Genomic DNA, 18,249 nt, shown 5'->3' with positions numbered 1-18,249 from the left:
GCCGGGGGGACGAAGGACAGGAGGGTCAGCCTGGGGAGGAGCGGCTAGGCGGGCAGGCGGCCGGCGGCCCTGCAGAGCCTGGAGGCCCCCGTGAGGAAGCTGGGCTCCAGCTACTTGACGATTTAGGTGTGGCCGAGACCGTGTGGTCACGTGTGTGTCCCCAGGCCCAGCCGGGCCGCTGGCGCAGAGTGGGCACTCAGAGTGTGAGCGGAGAGCTATGGCCACCCGGACCACTGGGCAGACTCAGGGGAATGGCCCGAGACACAGCCCCTGGCTGGAAGGGACCAGAAGACGTGTGCACGCGTGTGGGTGCGTGTGTGTGCACGTGTGTAGGAGTTTGTGAGTGTGTGAGCATGTGGGGGGGATGTGTGCACGTGTGGGGAGGGGGGTGTGTGTGTGTGTGTGTGAGTGTGCCAGAGGGTAGGGCTGTATGCTGGTGGCAAGGTTAAAGGGTGTCTACAGGAAAAGTCCAGCAACCCCCAAGGCCAGGAGCTGTGACCACAGTGAAAACGAGATAATTTTGCCAGCAACACTGCACTGACACACCTGGCAGATGGGGAAGTAGGTAAAGTCTGGTCTCGGGGTGGGGGGGGGTGCGGATAGCTGGTGGAAGAGGTGCGATTCGCACGTATGGTCATCCTTCCCCTGGATCGGGTTTCAGGGAGGGGAGCCCCAGAGGTAAGGAAATGCAAAAACTGCCACAGATGCTATTTCTCCGGGAAATCATGACCCTGAAGAAGAAACTGCAAAGAAATGCAGTTTGTGCAAAGATGTTCTTGAAGTGTTGTTTATCACAGTAAAGGCCATTGCATCTCTGTGGATTAACAAAGGATGACCAGCCCAGCAAACCCCAGGATGTGGCTGTGAAGAAATATGACATGGGCGTCAAAGGGACAAGATTGTGGTCACGTCACACCGCGTGCAAACTTCCGGGAGCCGCACGCGCCTTGGGGTGTTTATCAACAGGACAGAAGCCCGAAAGCTGACTTGGAAAGATGTAAATACTGTCATGCTTTCTGCGTTGTTCCCCCTCTGATTTGCATTCATAACTTACACAGATCTTGATTTATGTTCTTCTGTTTCCGCCCAGTGGAGCAGAGATCGGACATTGTGCAGGGATGCGGTGGCACCACTTGGTCAGGACGAAGCCCCAGGCAGGGACAGGAGGCGGTCGCTCCCTCCGTCGCTGCTGCGCTGGCGGCACTGGTGTCTGTCGTCTGCCGTCTTCCTCCCTGGGCACCAGCTGGACAACCGGGTCACCCAAGGGAGAGAGAAGCCGCGTAGGATGGGTGCTTGGGGAGCACGGACAGCGCCCAGTTGACCCCTCCCTCATGGGTACGTGGGGACACTGAGGCTCGGCCACGGGACTAGACACAGCCGTCCTGACTCCCGGGCGCCTTTGCCCATTTGAGCCTTGTGTCCTCGGGGGCTGGGGGTGGAGGACTCTCCGGGAAAACAGTGTGTAGAGAGGAGACATGATCAGAACTGGCTCGGGGGATTGTGGAGAATGCGAGCCCCAAACCTGCAGGGAGGTGGGCCTGGGGGAGAGCCGGGAGAGCCGACGTGCAGTGCCGGGCCCGGAGCGGTCTGCTGGGGAAGCCCTCCCGCTGATGCAAGTGTTCGTCTCGTCCAGACACACAAAGGCAACCATCCCAGGCGTGGAGACAGGGGTCTCGGAGGCCCTGCTGTGCTCCTGGCCCGGAAGGCTGCCCCTCTCCTGTGTGGGTGCCCTGCCTCTGGGGGCCCTTCCGGGGGTCCACCTGTGCAAGGAGCCCCGAGGTGACGTGGCACCCCAGCCCCCAGCCAGCCCTGACTGCGGCTGCCTCCCCGCAGGCCCCCTGGCCCGTGACCCTCCTTCTGTCCCTCTCACGGGCTGCTCAGGCCCTGCCTCAAATCCCGGTTAAAATCAGAGCCCCCAGCCGTCCAAACATCCCTCTCAGGAAGGGTGGGCGGTTGAGCAAATCAAAATCGAAACGGGAAGTCTGCTTGAATCTGAACTTCAGATAAACACCAAGAACTCCTTTAGTATATATTCTATGCAACACTGGGGCTATGTATTTTTTTTAAAAAGCATTCATTGTTTATCTGTAATTCAAGTTTAACTAGGGATCCTGCATTTTTGTCTGGCACCCTCGGCCCAGCCTGCCTGCACCAGCAGATCCATAGCCCCCGGGCCAGGTCCGCTGGGGCCCCGGCTGCCCAGGGCAGGGACACAGCCAGGCCTAGGGACCATGGCAGCAAGGACATGTGGGTCCAGCAGGGATGCGGGACTGCAGCAGCAGGACCTGACTTGGAGTGAGGGGGCACATCCTCTTTCTCCAAAGCACGCAGCGTATACAAGGGCAGGGAATTGCCCCGGGGGCGTCCTAGACCCGGGCCGTCTCTCTCACACAGGTGACCTGGCCTGGACCCAGAACCCCCCTCCCCACCCCCCGTTCTTTGCCATTCTCCCGGGCAGGGGACATCCTTGTCCAAGGTCAGCCTCAGCCTGCCCGAGGCACATGGCTCAGCTACTGGCCTGAAGGAGGCTCTAGGAAAATCTCCACTTTGGGAATTCAAGAGGGCCCTGGTCACAGTCTTGAGATCTCAAATCTGGTCAGGATAGACAGGGAGCCGGCTCACATAGCTTTCCTTCCTGGGCAGTTGGGCCTCCCCAGTTCTCGCGTGGAACCGACCACGGAGAGCCAGGACTCTGGCTGCCTGGAGCTGCCACCGTGCCCCTGGCTGTGTGATCCTGGGCAAAAATCAGCCAGAATTTCGAGACGGAAAGAGCAGAACATTAGACCAAGCATGGGGCCTTCCTGCCACCGAGGTCCTGGCTCCTATATCCCATCCTAGAGCAGGCGGGGCCTGGGTAGTGGAATAGGCCTGGCTTGGCTACTGCCTCGTGGTCTCCTGGCTGGATGAGGACCCCACAGGGTCTTCCCAGCAAAGCTCCTGGCATGGAGAATTCCCCTTCCACCGAGGAGGCTTCCCAGTGGTGATAGCACCTCCCCTCCTCCTCCCCTAGGTTCCTGGGGTGGTGTCATGTCACACCTAGCAGCCATCCCAGGGAGGCAGGAGGCCCACGCCCGGTGTAGGTTCAGGGCATTGGACATGGGAGGAGCTGGGCGAGCGCTGGCACTTCAAGTCCATCCGGTACACCCACAAGGCCAGCCACGATGACCGGGGACGCCAGCCTGGGTGCAGAGGCAAGAGGGTCCCATCGACCCGAGGTCTCCCATGGGTGTGGCTCAGGGAGGAGAAAAGACCCGTGCCATGCATGCTTGGGATTCCTGACCTGACCCTACCCCACTGCATTCATGGGTAAACTGAGGCTGGAGGAAAAAGCTCCTGCAGAGGAGAGGCGTGTTGGTGACCAGGGACCCAAGGGCACATCGGGTCGTGGCGGCAAAGTGCATGCTACGGCCCTGTGATTGCTCTCGATGAGGGTCGAGTCCCTGCCAGAAACACACAGACGCAGCAGAGCTTTTGGTAAAGAGCATCATAAATATATTTCAGTATAGATAGAATACAATAAATAGCTGGTACAAATATGTCAAACAGCATCAAGCCAGTTCCCATGTCTGGGCTCCCCAAGCAGAGCCGAGCATCTGGCCACGTGGTGGGCACCATGGGAAGGTGACCAGGCCCCGCTGTTTTTGAGGTAAAACTTTGTATGAACTTTTCCTTTAAAGCGAAATCCCTGCAGGACACCAGACTTGCAGGGGCAGCTCTGGCCTTCCACCTGGACACCCACAGAGCCACATGAGTCCGGCCACCATGGTTACTGGGGTGGAAGTGAAAACATCCCCAGCTGGACAAGAGCCAGGGGTGGCGAGGTGATGGCTCTGGAAGCCACAGCTTCTCCCAGGCTCATCCCCCTCCCCGGAGGTTCCTTCTCAGGTGGGGTTCTGGGGTGCGGCCAGATGGGTCCCATTCCTGGGTCTCTGGGCCCATCACCCTGTCCTCAGCTTCAGCACCCGGGACAGCGGCTCCTTGGCGCTGGAGTAGACCAGGTAGGAGCCGGCAGCCGTGCGGAAGGTCTCCCAGTCCCTGCAGCCGAAGGTCGGGAGGCTGTGCACAGCCACGAAGCCTTCGTACCCCTGCCATCTGTGGGGAGAGACACTGTCAGCCTCGGGGCAGGGGCGCCGGCGCCAGGCTGTTCTGAGAGGAGAAGGTGCCTGGGCGTTGGGGCTCCCACTGGACACCCCTCCCACCGTGATCCTCGCCAGGCCTTCTTCACCTGCTTCTCCCACCGGGCACAGCATGGAGGGGCCAAGCATCCCAGCCTCACAATCCCCCCAGCTTACAATCGCGGGGAGCTGGGCCAGGAGGGGCCTTCTCAGCCTGCAAAGAAGAAACTGAGGCTGGGAAGGGGGAACCTGCCCTGTCCAAGACCCCGCAGCTGCTCTGATCCACCCAGGGTCCTGCTCCCAGCCCAGAGTGCCTTCGGATGCCTCCGTCAGGCAGGGGATGGGGAGGGGCTCCTGGTGGGTTAATAGTGGGGTCCGAGCTGAAGCCCCCTCCGCACTGCTGGGGTTGGCAGTGAGGTACGGCCCTCAGACACACACCTGGCACCGCTCGGGTATGGCACCCGTCTTTGGATGCAGGAACCCCACTGCCGGCACACGGCTCTGTGACCCCCGCTCCCACATGAGGATGCTGCATCCAGCCCTTCGTCCTGCCCCGGCACAGTCAGCGGTTTCTAGGTTTTGCCCTTCAAAAGGGATTTATCGACAGGTAGCTCTGTTTCCATTGGGTGGAGGCCCCAGAGTGGGCCGCCTGGGTCAAAAGCCGTCGTAGTTTTAATTTAAATGTTTTTCCAGATGACTTTATGGAAAGGTTGGGGTGATTCCTGTCCTGGTGGGGAAGGGCCAGCCCCCCCCAACACATACACACACTCAGCACTGTGGGTCTTTAAACAGTGTCCAAACAGATGGGGAAATGCGTCATCCTCGCGCTCTGCAACAACAACTTCTAACGTGTTTATTCACATTGTCCTTTTTTTTTTTTGAACTTTTTTTTTTTTAATTTATTTATTTATTTATGGCTGTGTTGGGTCTTCGTTTCTGTGCGAGGGCTTTCTCTAGTTGCGGCAAGCGGGGGCCACTCTTCATCGCGGTGCGCGGGCCTCTCACTATCGCGACCTCTCTTGTTGCGGAGCACAGGCTCCAGACGCGCAGGCTCAGTAGTTGTGGCTCACGGGCCCAGTTGCTCCACGGCATGTGGGATCTTCCCAGACCAGGACTCGAAGCCGTGTCCCCTGCATTGGCAGGCAGATTCTCAACCACTGCGCCACCAGGGAAGCCCACATTGTCCATTTTTAGTTCTGAAGACCCCTATTCATATCTTTTGCCCATTTTTCCAAATTCAAAAAAAATCTTTTATTAATTTGTGGGGTTCCTGTTCTGCCATATGTGTGGTGGACAGTTTGTTCTTTGATTTTGAATGGGACGCCCTTTCCATAGAAAATTTTAAATGTAGGCGGTCGGCCTGGCGACCTCTTTCCAGCCTATGCAAGGTCTCACATCTTCTCTGTAGAACTTTGTGGTTTTACAAAGTCATCTTAGCTTTTCTTCTAACATTTCTGTTGTTGAATTTTTGACATTTAGGTGTTTGCTCCTTATAAAATTTACTTTGTATATACTATGAAGCAGAGGTATAGGTGTGTTTTCTTCCAGATGGACAGAAAATTACAGGAAATTATTTTATTAAGTAATTCATCTTTTTCTCATTGAGCTGAAATATAGCATTATCACACTAGATGATTGTGAAAGATCGGCTCTTTTCTGGACTGTATTCTACTCCTACATATTTGTTTATGTTTAGCAAAAATCATACTGCTTTATTTGCATACTGTCAAGACCCCCTTCACTACTCTCTTTTTCAACATTTTCTTGGCCATCTTTGAAAATTTATTCTTCCACATGAATTTTTAAATTACTTAAATTTTTAAAATTTTAAATTACTTAAAATTTAAAATTACTTAAAGTTTTAAAATTACTTAAAATTTTAAAAATTACTTGAAATTTAAAAATTACTTAAAATTAAAAATTTTTTTAATTAATTAAAATTTTTTAAAATTTTAAATTACTTAAAATTTTAAAAAGTTTTAAATTACTTAAAATTTTAAAATTACTTTGTCTTGTTGAAAACAGCAATTAAGTAGAAAGTCTAAAGAAAATTGATGATTTTTCTAATAAAGTATAGATAAGCAAAGTTGTCTCAGGAAGAGACGTAGAACCTGATTAAACCAATAGCCACGGGGGAGACTGGACAAGCTGCTCCACAAACACTATTGAAAAGGAACCAGGCCGAGACGGCTTTGTAACTGAATTTAACCACATCATAAAGAAAACAGATAAGTCCTACTGTTCAAACGATCCCAGCCCACAGGTGTAGGCGGTGTGCCTATTAAGTTAGGTTCCATATCAAGTGTCCAGAAGAAATCACAGAGCAATTTCATTTCCTATTACAGATACAAAAATCTGAAATCAATCATAATGATTGGTAGCCAGTGACATGTTAAATAATTGCACATCCTCGTTAAGTGATGCTCGTCCCGGAGTACAAGGTCACCTCTCATAAATCATTATGTCAACAGATTGACCGGGAAGATGCACGCCAGGCACTAAAGAGTGCCAGCGGAGCGAGACTGCTCACATCCTGTCAAACTGCGTAATGCCCAGACCGTTTCCATCACATCAGTCAGACGGAACGGCTGGTCACTGCTCCTACGATTCAAAATCATCCCGGAATTTCTAGCTAATTGAGCAAACTAGACAAGCAGTAAAAACATTTGAAATACAGAGGCAAAGTTGCTTTTATTTGTAGGCGTAGTTATCCTTCTAGAGCTCCCACAGACATTTCTTCAGGAAACCATTAGAACTGAAAGAGATAACGTGGCTGGATGGCCAGACACAACAATTAATTGTCAGGATACGCAGATGGAAATGGACATGTGCTTACAACTCGGAAAACTCCCAGAAGTGAATGTATTGCGAACACCACAGTGCCTCTATGACGAAGTGTAAAATTTTATTGAAGGACACATGAAAAACAGAGGGATCTACCGTAGGCCTGGATGGAAACATTTAACAGGATAATATACGAATAACTCTCAAATTAGTGTATCCACACACTGCATCTCTGGCCAGAATCCAAAGTCGTAAGCATCAGCGAGACTAGCGGTCACCTGGCTAACCCAGTGGCATCACCCAGACTCAGCCTGCACTCAGGTGCGCTGGGTGCCAGTGACACACGGGGCCTGATAACCTGTGACTCGCTCTGAGCCTGTGGTCACCAGTGGGGAAGGCAAGCACACCCCAGGTGAACTGAGGTGGTGAGGAGGGGCACGGACTTTACCTGTAAATAATACTGTTTACCGAGAAGGTATTTCCGTCGAAGGAGTTTGCAACCACCAGGAAATAATCTTCTCCCACTGAGAAGAACTCCCAGTCCAGAGCACTGCAAAAGCAAGTGAGCGGACATTAGGACACAGGACTCGGAGATGTTGCCATGGAACTCGGGGGGCTGGGGTCCAGCCAGTTCTCCCCCTAATCTCAGAATTCAGGGGGGTAGGTCCCACTTCCAAAATCCACAGAAGGGGGAGCAATTTTCTCAGTCACACAGCCAGTTGGTCTATTCCCGGGAAATGCAAATTAGTTGTTCACTTTTTTAAATTAAAAAAATTTAATTGTACTAAAATACACATAACAGAAAACTGTCTGTTTTGCCCATTTTAAGTGCACAGCTCAGTGGCATTAAGTGCGTCCATACTGTTGTGCAGCCACCACCACCGCCCGTCTCCCATTTCTCCATCTTGCCAAACTGAAACTCCATCCCCACGGAACACGCACTCTCATCCCTTCCTCCAGCCCCTGGCCCCCACCGTCCTGCTTTCTGTCCCTATGGATCTGGCTCCTCCAGGGATCGCGTATCAGTGGATCGTATGGCATTTGTCCTTTTCTGACTGGCTTAGGTCACTGAGCATCATGTCCTCAAGGTTCATCCGTGTTTTCACAGTTGTCAGAATGTCCTTCCTTTTTGAGACTGAATAATATTCCATTGTAAGAATGGACCACATTCTGTTTATCCATTCCTCTGTCGATGGACACTTGGGTTACAAGTGTCAACGCTGATGCTATGAACATGGGTGCAAAAGTCACTCACTTAGAAGAGGTTGAAATAGAGGAACAGTCCCAAGCTTGTGGTCACTCCATGAAGGCCTGCAGCACCCTCTGGAGGCGGGAACTTGAGGACACTGGCCGTGAGGTCACCCACTCACCCGCTCCTTCCCTGACACCCGTTCAGGTGCCAGCAGGGTCTGCTGACATAGAGACGTTCCCCTACATTTGCAAGCTGTGGTTCTTACTGCAAACAGACCACTGCATCCTGTCTTCAACAAGTGCCTCCTGAACTTGCTAAGGGTGAGTCTGTGCTCAGAGATGGCTCAGTTCCCAGGGGTCTGACAGAGGGCTTCCAGGAAGGACATCCCAGGGCCCTGTCTATCCAAGGAGGCCAACTGGGCATCAGCCATGTTCCCCAGTCACCGCTCTGATTACTGCATTACTGTCCTGTGTCCACTTTACAGATGAGGAAACTGAGGCCACAGCCTTGCAGCAAGTGGGAGTCACTTGGATGCCAAAGGTCAGGCCGGTGCATCTGCATCCAGTGGCCTCAGGGTTATGGCTTATTCAGGCAGTAGAGGGCCATTCTCTCTTGGTCGATACTCACCCCTGGGTTCCTTCTCAGTGGGGCACTGAGGGTGCCGGCCTAGAGCTCCTACAGGACCCTGGATGTGAGAGGGCCCACGGGGGTCCCCGGGGACATGCAGGGGGGCTGAGGCAGGTGGGGGCCCTGGGGCTCCTCACTGCTTCCTTCTTCTATTGTTTGGGATCCTGTCTCAGGCCACTTCCAGCCATGGCCAGTCACGATTCGGTCATTAAAAAAAGTGGTGGCCATGACCATGTTCATTGAGGGGCAGCACGAGGTGTGGCTGTGGGCAGCAGGGCAGCCGTGTGGTCCCCGTGCAGTATTCTGCCAGTCACAGCTGGGTTCTAAAACCGAGGCCGTGGAAAAGAAGCAAACAGCAAAGTGTTGACTTAAACTGTCTGCCCCACAGCTCACATCAGAAGCTGCTTCGGCTTAATCCAGGAGGAAGTGAACGTCTGGTGTTACTTCCTGTTCTTCCTCTAAAGCAGCACGACAGTAAGCCCACTGACAGTAATATGAAGCATATTTTTATTCTTCAGAACCACACCATTTGGTCAAAAGGTGGAAACAGACAAATGTCCATCAACTGATGAGGGATAAACAAAGTGTGGTAAATAAATACAGCGGAATATTACTCAGTCTTTAAAAGGAGTGAAGCACTGAGGTACAACGTGGATGAGCCTTGAAAACATGCCAAGTGAAAGAAGCCAGACACAAAAGACCACATCCTATGTATTCCATTCACAGGCAATGTCCAGAATGGGGAAACCCAGAGGAACGGAAAGCAGACTGGTGGGTGCCAGAGGCTGGGGAGGTGGGGGGAGAGGCAAAGATAGCCAAAGGGTGGGGTTTCTTTTTGAGGTGATGAAAATATTCTAAAGTCACTGTGGTGATGGTGGCACACACCTGTGAATTTAATGTAAAAACACTGAATTGTAAAAAGCACACACACAAGCCACATCATTTGAAAGCAGAGTCAAGATTACAACAGGAGCCGCAATCACTCAGCGGGCCCTGGAGAAAGTAGGTCTGCAGGGAGTGGGGAGTGAGACCACGTCACACCTCCAGGAAGTCACACGGGGCACCCGTGGCTTCCGGGAGGCACAGGCACGCTGCCGTCTGTGGGCTGCCGGGCGGGAAGCGGGCACCCCTGGATCCCTGCCCCGCCCCTCTACCCCGCGCCCCGGTACCTGCAGGTGCGGATCTCCTGGAACCTGACGAACGTCTGCGCGGTGACGTTCAGTTCGTAGATGACGGAGTTGATGACGTAGGAGTCGTTTTGCACTTGCATTTCCACGTCGTAGCGGTGACTATTCGCGACGGCGAGAAACACCCTCTCCCCGATGTGGAAAACCTCCCAGTCTGCGGCGCCAAACGTCTGGGACGGTGAGAAGGGGGCCAAGAGCACGCGTGAACGGAGACCCTCAGAACGGCCACCCACGCGGCTCCAGTCCCTGCGCGCTCCAGGCGCCAGGTCGGGGCCCTCCCGCCAGCGCTGCGCTTTCCCAGCCTCACTGCACGTGAGTCAGGGCATCATCTGCATAGAGTGCTTCTTACCACCTGTGCCGCCCCTCCCCCACGCCCCAGTGTGCCCGTCCGGGAGGTCCAGCTGCTACAACCTCTCTTCCGGGGAGCCCTCCCTGCTCCCGCAGTCAGGCTCTGAACTCCAAAGCAAACCCTAGGGACCTCCGGAGTTTCTCACTACACGCTGTCCCTGGCCTGAGGCTCTCCTTTGGCTCTAGGGACCGCCCCATCTCTGGGTGCCTGTGCTGTTCCTCTGAAATCACTTATCGCCCTGGACGGTGAGGTGTGCATGGGGCAACAGGGCTGGACCTTTACATGAATAGCCGGCTGCCAAGCCTTGGCCCCAGACCTCGAGCTGCATGAGCTGATTTGCAGGTGGGACCCAGGAGGAGGAAGTTACGGCCAGCATCTTGGGGGTGCTGGGGTGGGGGTGCATGGGGAAGGGGAGGACCAGAGGAGTCCAGATCCAGGCCCTGGTCTGAGCCCTGAAGAGAGAGGGCGAGGCAGAAACGAAAGGAGTGACCACCCCGGAAGGCAGCAAATGGCAGGGGCTTAAGTGGAGGCAGGTAGAATGTGGCAGCTCCCCGCAGCAGGGAGGGGCCTGTGGCTGGTGGAACAGCGTGCCAAAGCTCCTGGGGACCCCAAACCACAGCCTGAGGAGGCTGCTGGGGTCTGAGTTCCTACGTCAGCAGAAAGGGGTTGACTCTGTTCCCATGGGCTGGTGAGGGCTGCAGAAGCTCCGATGGAACACTTTGCATTGAAATTGTCTTTAAATGTTTTGCCTCTTGACTTCTGGCTTCTGATACTGGTGGAGAGACTTACATTAGACTGACCCTCCTGCTGATAATAATCGTGAACTCTGGATGCAATGCTTAAAAAAGTACACAATTGTTTAAAGGTGCTGGACAAGGGCCAAGGGCAGGTGGAAAGTGGGGGGGGATGCGACCCCCGAATGCATGTTTATCTGATGTTTTCTCTGAGGGCACTCCCCATCCTGTGGCACATGGGCATGACACTCAAATGGAGGCAGCAGGCTGGTTGGACAGGGGAGTCCAAGGTGAGAGTTTGGGGCTTGCAGAGTCTCTAGAAATGGAAGGGGACTACCCTAGGAAGGAGGGAACCCCAGAAGGGGGAGCCCCAATGTCTCCTTATTAACTTCTTTCAAGTCCTGTCCAGCTCCTGAAGTGCACACACAGGGGACAAGATCCCAGGGACCCAGAGACAAACAACAGCTGAGAGGCTGAAGGAACTGACCAGAGAGTTAAACACCTGGGGAAACAGGCAGGCGAATGTGACCCATAATCAAGAGAAGAAACAGCAAGTAGAAATAGGCTGACACAGTGCAAATATTGGAGTTAACAGATGCAAACTTTACAGTAGCTATGATCAGAATCTATAGGGAAATATGTGTGTAATGAACAATGAGATGGGGAGATTTGGAAAGCTAGGAAAACTCTAAAAGGAGCCAAATAGAAATCCTGTACCTGAAAAGGAAAATATCTGTATTCACAAATCTATTGCATGGGATCAAGAGCTACCTGGACAATCCAGAAGAAATGATCAGTGAACTAGAAGATAGACCGATAGACATTACCTGAATTGAAGCACAGAAAGGGGGAAAAAAGTTTACAATAGGGATTTCCCTGGTGGCACAGCGGTTAAGAATCTGCCTACCAATGCAGGGGACACGGGTTCAATCCCTGGTTCGGGAAGATCCCACATGCTGCAGAGCAACTAAGCCTGTGTGCCACAACTACTGAGCCTGTGCTCTAGGGCCCATGAGCCACAACTACAGAGCCCTCGTGCCACAACTACTGAAGCCCGTGTGCCTCGAGCCCGTGCTCCGCAACAAGAGAAGCCACACAATGAGAAGCCCGTGCGCCACAACGAAGAGTAGTCCCCACTCACCACAACTAGAGAAAGCCCGCGTGCAGTAACGAAGACCCAACGCAGCCAAAAATAAATAAATATGTTAAAAAAAAATTTACAATAAAGGTGAACAGAGCCTCCATGACTGAGGAATAATATAATGCAGTCTAACATGCATGTAATCGGGTCACAGAAGGAAAAGAAAAGAGAATGAGGCAGAAAAAACATTTAAATAAATGATGGCTAATATTTTTCCAAATTTGATTAAAAACACCAAACCACAGATCCAAGAAGATCAGAGACCCCAACCAGAATAAAGACAAAAAAAAACCCCACACCTTGACCCATCATATTTAAATATCCGAGAAAAGGAGAAGATTGCAAAAGCCACCAGAGGAAAAAGACACATTCGATATAGGGAAACAGTGGTACCAATGGTACCCGACGTCTCATCAGAAACAGTGGAAGCTTGATGTCAACAGAAAACCATCTTTAAAGTAAACGAAAGAAAAAACGTGAACCCAGAGTTCTACAACCAGTGAAAATATCCTTCAAGGTAGAATAAAGTCATTTTCAGATAAAAGTGGTAGAATGAATTGGCAGCAGACCTGCTTTACAAGAAGTACCGCAGGAAGCTGTGAAGCTGAAGGCTGATTACACCACAGGAGAGTAGTGTCTGCGGAAGGGATGCAGAGGGCGTTGGGAATGGTGAGCATGTGGGTGTAAAGACAACCGACAGCAAAAATGATAAATTGTGGAGCTTATAACCTAAGTAGACGTGTGAGTATATACATGCTCACGGTAGCCGGACAGACGGGTGGGGGTAAATGAAATCATGTTGTTGTAAGGTTATTACATTATATGTAAGGTATAATATTAATTCAAAATAGATTGTACACCTGAAACTAACACAACGTTGTTAATCAGCTAGACTCCAATATAAAATAAAAATTTTTTTGAATTTGAATTGTACATATTAATAGGGACGCATGGTTAATAAAAAAAAATAGATTGTAGTAAGTTGAATACATATACCGTGATTACCGGAGCACACAATTACACAACACATTGAATCAATACAAAAAAGAGGAGATAGAAGACTATGTATGTGACAGAGGGCTTGCATCCAGAACATATAAGGAACTCCTACATATCAATAATGAAAGGCAAAAAATAAAATAAAATATGGGTAAAAGACTTGAATAGGCATTTCGCAAGGGGACGGTAGCAAGCCAGCAGGTGGATGGAAACCCGCCATCTAGTCACCAGGGGATTTTGACTTAAAAACCACACTGGGGTGCCGCTTCACACCCAACAAGTAAAACTGCAAATACAGACAAAACCCGGTGTTGGCAAGAGCGCGGGGCGGCTGGAACTCATGCTGTTCGGGGGAGTGTGTGAAATGGTAGAATCGTTTTGGAAAACTGCTTGGCAATTTCTTCAAAGTTAAACATCCGCCTACCTTATGGCCCAGAATTCCACTCCTAGGCTTTTACTCAAGAGAAATAAAAACAATTTGCCCACGGAAAGCCTTGTATGAGATGCCTTTAGTAGATTTATTCATAATAGTGAAAAGCTGGAAACAGCTCAGGTTGTACGGACAAGGAACTGAGCCTGGAAGCCACGCAGCGGACAGGCTCGGGCCCGGGCTGCTTCCTGGGGACACCGCGCGTCCCCAGACGCAGGGGGTCGTGGCGGGGGCAGAGCTAGTCACCCGATGCCCAGCGACGCTGGAGGAACACTCGCATCCCCACCCCACGTGGGAAGCGGCTCCGTTTTTCTTTACCCAGGCCGGGCAGGGCGGGTCTGATGACTGCCTCTCCTCGGAGGTCCCGTCCCCGCTCGCAGATGGGTCCGCGCCGCCCAGCGCGTCCTCTGGCCCCGGCGGGTCCGGTACCCGGCCCGGTCGCCCGGCTTGGTGTTTTCTCCACGCCCAGCAGAGGGCGTCGCCGCCCGGTTCGCGGAGCCCCGATCCCGGGCAGAGCCGCTGCCGTAGAAACAGGCCTGGGCCCGTCCTGAGGAGCCGAAACAAGGGAGCTCAAGCTAAAAGTGACACACGAGGACAAGGACAGGGGCCAGGACACCTGGCGTTGCCAACCCCTTCCGGGCCAGGAGCTGGGCTGAGGCCTTCCTGCATTGGCGTCTTCTCCTCACCGCGGCTCCGGAGGTGGCACTATGTCCCCTGGGGTCACCCGGAAACTTCCTAGCTGGTGGGGACACTCGGGCCCGCGGGGCCGCCAGCCTCATCTGCTCTGTGGCCGCTTCATAGAGGACCGACGTTAAAAGACCCGCACGAGTGTGCAGAGTGACACGCGCGCCAGCTCCGCCAGGTCGCAGAAACCACCGGAGCAGTCGGTGGGTGAGATCGCCGGCTCCTCCCACCCCCGTGCTGATGAGACCACGTCAGTGGGAAACGCACACACCCGCACACACACCTGCATACACGTGCACGTGTGCAGACACACAAGACACCTGCATGCACACACCTGTGTATACACCTGCACACACCTGCATGGACACGATTTTACACACAATGCTGCATGCATACAAGTGTATACATGTGCACATACCTGCAAGCACACATGTGCACACACACCTGCAGGCACACAAGTTTTTATGTACACACCCACATGTATACACCTGTATACCCTTATACCTGATGCACACACATGCATTGTGTATATCCATGCACATGCTTGCAAGCACGCACGTGTACACACTCCTGCACACACCCACACAGGACAAGGGGCCAGGGCTGGTCTGAAGAGGGGGTATCCCGCAGATTGCCAGGGCTGCCTTCCAGCTCCGAGTCACTCCACCCTCAGCTCACTTGCCTTGAGCCCCAGCGTGGAGGGGGAGGGGCGTGCAGATGGGGGTCGGTGAAGGGGCTGCCAGGGCCTGGGAAAGGGGAGAAAAGGGCCAGGAACCGAGGAGGAAGGACGGGGGCGTGGCCAACGGCAGGGAGGCGGGGAGGAGCATCCAGGTGGGCGTGACTTAGCGCGGTTGGGGCCGGGGGTGGGGGTGGGGGTGGGGGTGGGGGTGGGGGTGGGGGTGGTGGGGGGTGCTCTCACCCTACCTCTGCGCTGTGCAAGCAGCTGGGTCGGGCGCCAGATTCAGCAAGTACGTGGCGCCTCGTTCAATTTGAATTTCAGATAAACAATGGTTTTTCAGTGTATGTGTATGGACACGCTTTTACTAAAAAATGATTCGTTGTTTATCTGGAATTCACATTGAACTGGGTGTCCTGTATTTTATCCGCCAGAGGCTGGCAGAGACCAGCATGGGGCACCCCTGGCTCACAGTCATTGGCTGGCGATGAGCTCTCCTCGCAGAGTGGGACCAGCACCTGCGCCCTCAGCCAGAGGCTGGGCTCCTCCCACTCGGAAGTGAATGGGGGACAGTCCCCACCCAGGGCTGCTCCAGCCTGGGCAGGGGGTGAGCGGGCCTGAGGCCCCGCTGTCAGGCCGCTCCTGGATTCTAAGTGCATTAGGGACTCATCAGGGAGCGAAGAAGGAGTTCCCGCATCAAACAACCTGCCAAACCCTGCCTGGCACCGGAGCAAGGCCAGGCACCTGCTGGGCTGGTGGGCCCTTCCCGCCCTCCTTCTGAGCGGAATTCCCCTGGAGCTCTGCCCTGGAATCCCCTGGCAGCGGGCCTGGCAGGCTCTGGAGCACCTCGAGGGATGATGGTGCTTCCAGGACTTGGCAGCCGGGAGCACCTGGAGCCCCTGACAGCCTCTCTCGAGGGTGGGTGGGCTCCCGGTAATCAGCGGATCACTTGCTGGGGAGAAGGCCCTCAGGTTCCGGCTCCGAAGGAGCAAAGACCCAAGGTCTGGGAGTGCCTGGGGAGGGAGGGGCGGGGCGCACTGCCACGGCAAGGCAGGCAGCCCCCCAAAGGGCCCTCGGGGGACGCTGCCATCCTCACTGTGGGCAGCTGGCTAAGGTGGGTGAGGGTCCCATCCTAGGAGGCTTCAGGGGGTGCCCCTCCCAGCTCTCCCCTGGCCCAGCAGCCCCTCCAAACCTTGCTCCTCCCCAGGCTGCCTGGTCCACTGCCCTCTTCTACCTCACAGAGCAAACCCGAGGCACAGGAGGAAGTGCCAGGGCCCTTGCTAGCACCTGAGCCCGGCCCCTCCCGGTGCTGACTGCTGAGGGCGCTCTCACACCACCCTCCTTACAGACATGCCTCCTTTTCCTTCGTTTCTGGACATCTACATTCCTGGTGGAGACTACGTTTCTGACAAGCCCACAGCTTCACCCTCGTCCCCAGACACCCACTGATAGCTCTGGGCAGCGCCTCTGCCCATCCCCTCCACCTGCCCCGACGCATGGCTTCCTGGGGTTCACTAGCCCTCTCCACTGGGGCCCCTGTCAGCCCTCGGCTGCCCCCCACCCCCGCCCTGAATCTCCCGCTGCTCTCGGTTCTCTTTTCTGCCAGTGGCACCTCCATCAGCCCCACCTCCCAGGCAATAAAGCCCAAATCTTGGTCCACCGTTCCCTCTCCCCTCCCCCGGCCCCTGCATTCTGGGTCTACACGTGATGACCGTGACCACAGACCCCACAGCCAGACAGCTCAGGGAGCAGAAATCCCAGCGCTGGAGGCTGGAGTTCTGTGGACAGAGCCCATTCCTTCCTGGACACACCCCACTCAGACCTCCTTTGGTCCAAGATGGCGAGGCCAAGTGGTTGGAGCTGTGGTCTCTGCCACCTGAGGAAGGTTCCAGAATTCCTGGTGGGAGAGGTGGGGAGGTCTGGAGGGTGGGGCTGAGGAATTCGTCCAGGGTGGGCAGCCAGCCTCCCACGTACACCTGAGCCACAGACCTGGCGTGGGCACGGCCCGGGCCCTCCTGGTGAGCTGAACTCACCCCGCAGCCCTGGGACCCCGCCCAGCACCGTTTGTGTGCACAGCTTCGCAAACACCGGCGTGCGCCCCTTGCCCGGCTGTCCCTCCAGAAAGGATTCCCTGTGATGTGGGCGCCTCTCCACCCACACATGCTTTCAAAGCACCGGCCTCTCCTGCTTCAAAGCCCATGGCCCTGAGAGATGGTGCAAAGCTCCAAATCAAGTGGAAACACATGAAGACATCTCCAGGACCTAAGAGGATTAAAACACAATATGAAAAATGCTGGAAGAACATGAAAGTGGGATCTTGTGGGTTCTGAGGACTCATCGAGTGTGAAGAAACACGGGTCATAAGAGAAGGCAGCCTTCAGGCAGTGCCCCGCAGTTGTTTGCGGGCTCGGGTGGCAGCAGTGCCCCCTCACAGCCCCCAGAGTCAGCTCTGCCCGCTGGCCGGAGACACGCTCTCTCACAGCCACTGTGGTCCTGCTCTCGCCCGCCCTTGTGGATGATTCTTCCAGCTGACGTCACACCCCTCGGCTGGTTCTCCTTTAGGTCATGTAACCCGGATGGCCCCCGCCCTGGCTCAGCTGGCACCGTCTCTGCCCCTTGGCCCCGGCCTCCCTTCTGTGTCTGAGGCCTACGGCAGGGCTGGGTGCAGACTGGAGCTGAATCCAGATGCTGCCTGAAATGCTCACATATCTGGAGCTGGCGCACTGGGAAGCATTCAAGGAGATTGGTCAGAATCTCCTTGGGATTTGGAACATACCGCATGGGGGACAATGGCAGGAACTGAAGACTATTCTGAGAGATTTGGGGTGACTGTTTCCAAATATCTAGCAGACAAGCCGGTGGAACAGGGGAGCAGACCCCTGTGGTGTCCAGAGAGCACAGTCCTGCAGCCTGGCACAGAGGCCCGGCAAGCGGCCTTCTGGTCAACCACACAGGTGCCTAGCAGGGCTGTCACACCAAGCATGTGATATGAAGAGGGTTCGTGCAGCTGGTTGGGGAGTGCATCTTGGAGATCATCATCCTGTAGCTGCCAACACTGTGATCCAGCCTCACCTACATTTGAGCAAAAGGCCAGTTTAGGAAGGTCTTCATCATGGCACTTCATCAAGGGCCTCAACCAGATCCCCAGCTCCCCGGGGCACAGCTGCCAGTGACAATGCCACCCACTGCCATGCTCAACATTAAACATAAACAGAAAACTAAGGGTCCTCCAGATGTTTTATAAAAGACCTGGAACATGAGAGTCAGGCTATAACATATACATACACTCATACTGGAAGAAACTGAGCTGGTTCTAGGAACAGAAGAGAAT

At 54.1% G+C, this 18,249-nt stretch overlaps 1 protein-coding gene across 1 annotated transcript in view; it reads right to left on the bottom strand.

The window, feature by feature from the left end:
• Positions 1-3,938: 3,938 nt before the first annotated feature.
• TSPEAR (thrombospondin type laminin G domain and EAR repeats) overlaps positions 3,939-18,249 on the bottom strand; it is a 98,762-nt gene continuing 84,451 nt past the window's right edge. The window contains exons 10-12 of the mRNA XM_061192820.1: positions 9,888-10,075; positions 7,348-7,449; positions 3,939-4,092 (exon numbers count right to left, since the gene is read on the bottom strand). Of these exons, the coding sequence (XP_061048803.1) occupies positions 3,939-4,092; positions 7,348-7,449; positions 9,888-10,075 (444 nt within the window). The remainder of the gene's footprint in view (positions 4,093-7,347; positions 7,450-9,887; positions 10,076-18,249) is intronic.

This window comes from Eubalaena glacialis, chromosome 6, assembly GCF_028564815.1.
Source record: "Eubalaena glacialis isolate mEubGla1 chromosome 6, mEubGla1.1.hap2.+ XY, whole genome shotgun sequence".
Lineage (NCBI taxonomy): Eukaryota > Metazoa > Chordata > Mammalia > Artiodactyla > Balaenidae > Eubalaena > Eubalaena glacialis.
Note: the sequence above shows the minus strand (reverse complement) of the source record. Positions and strands in the feature narration are given on the sequence as shown.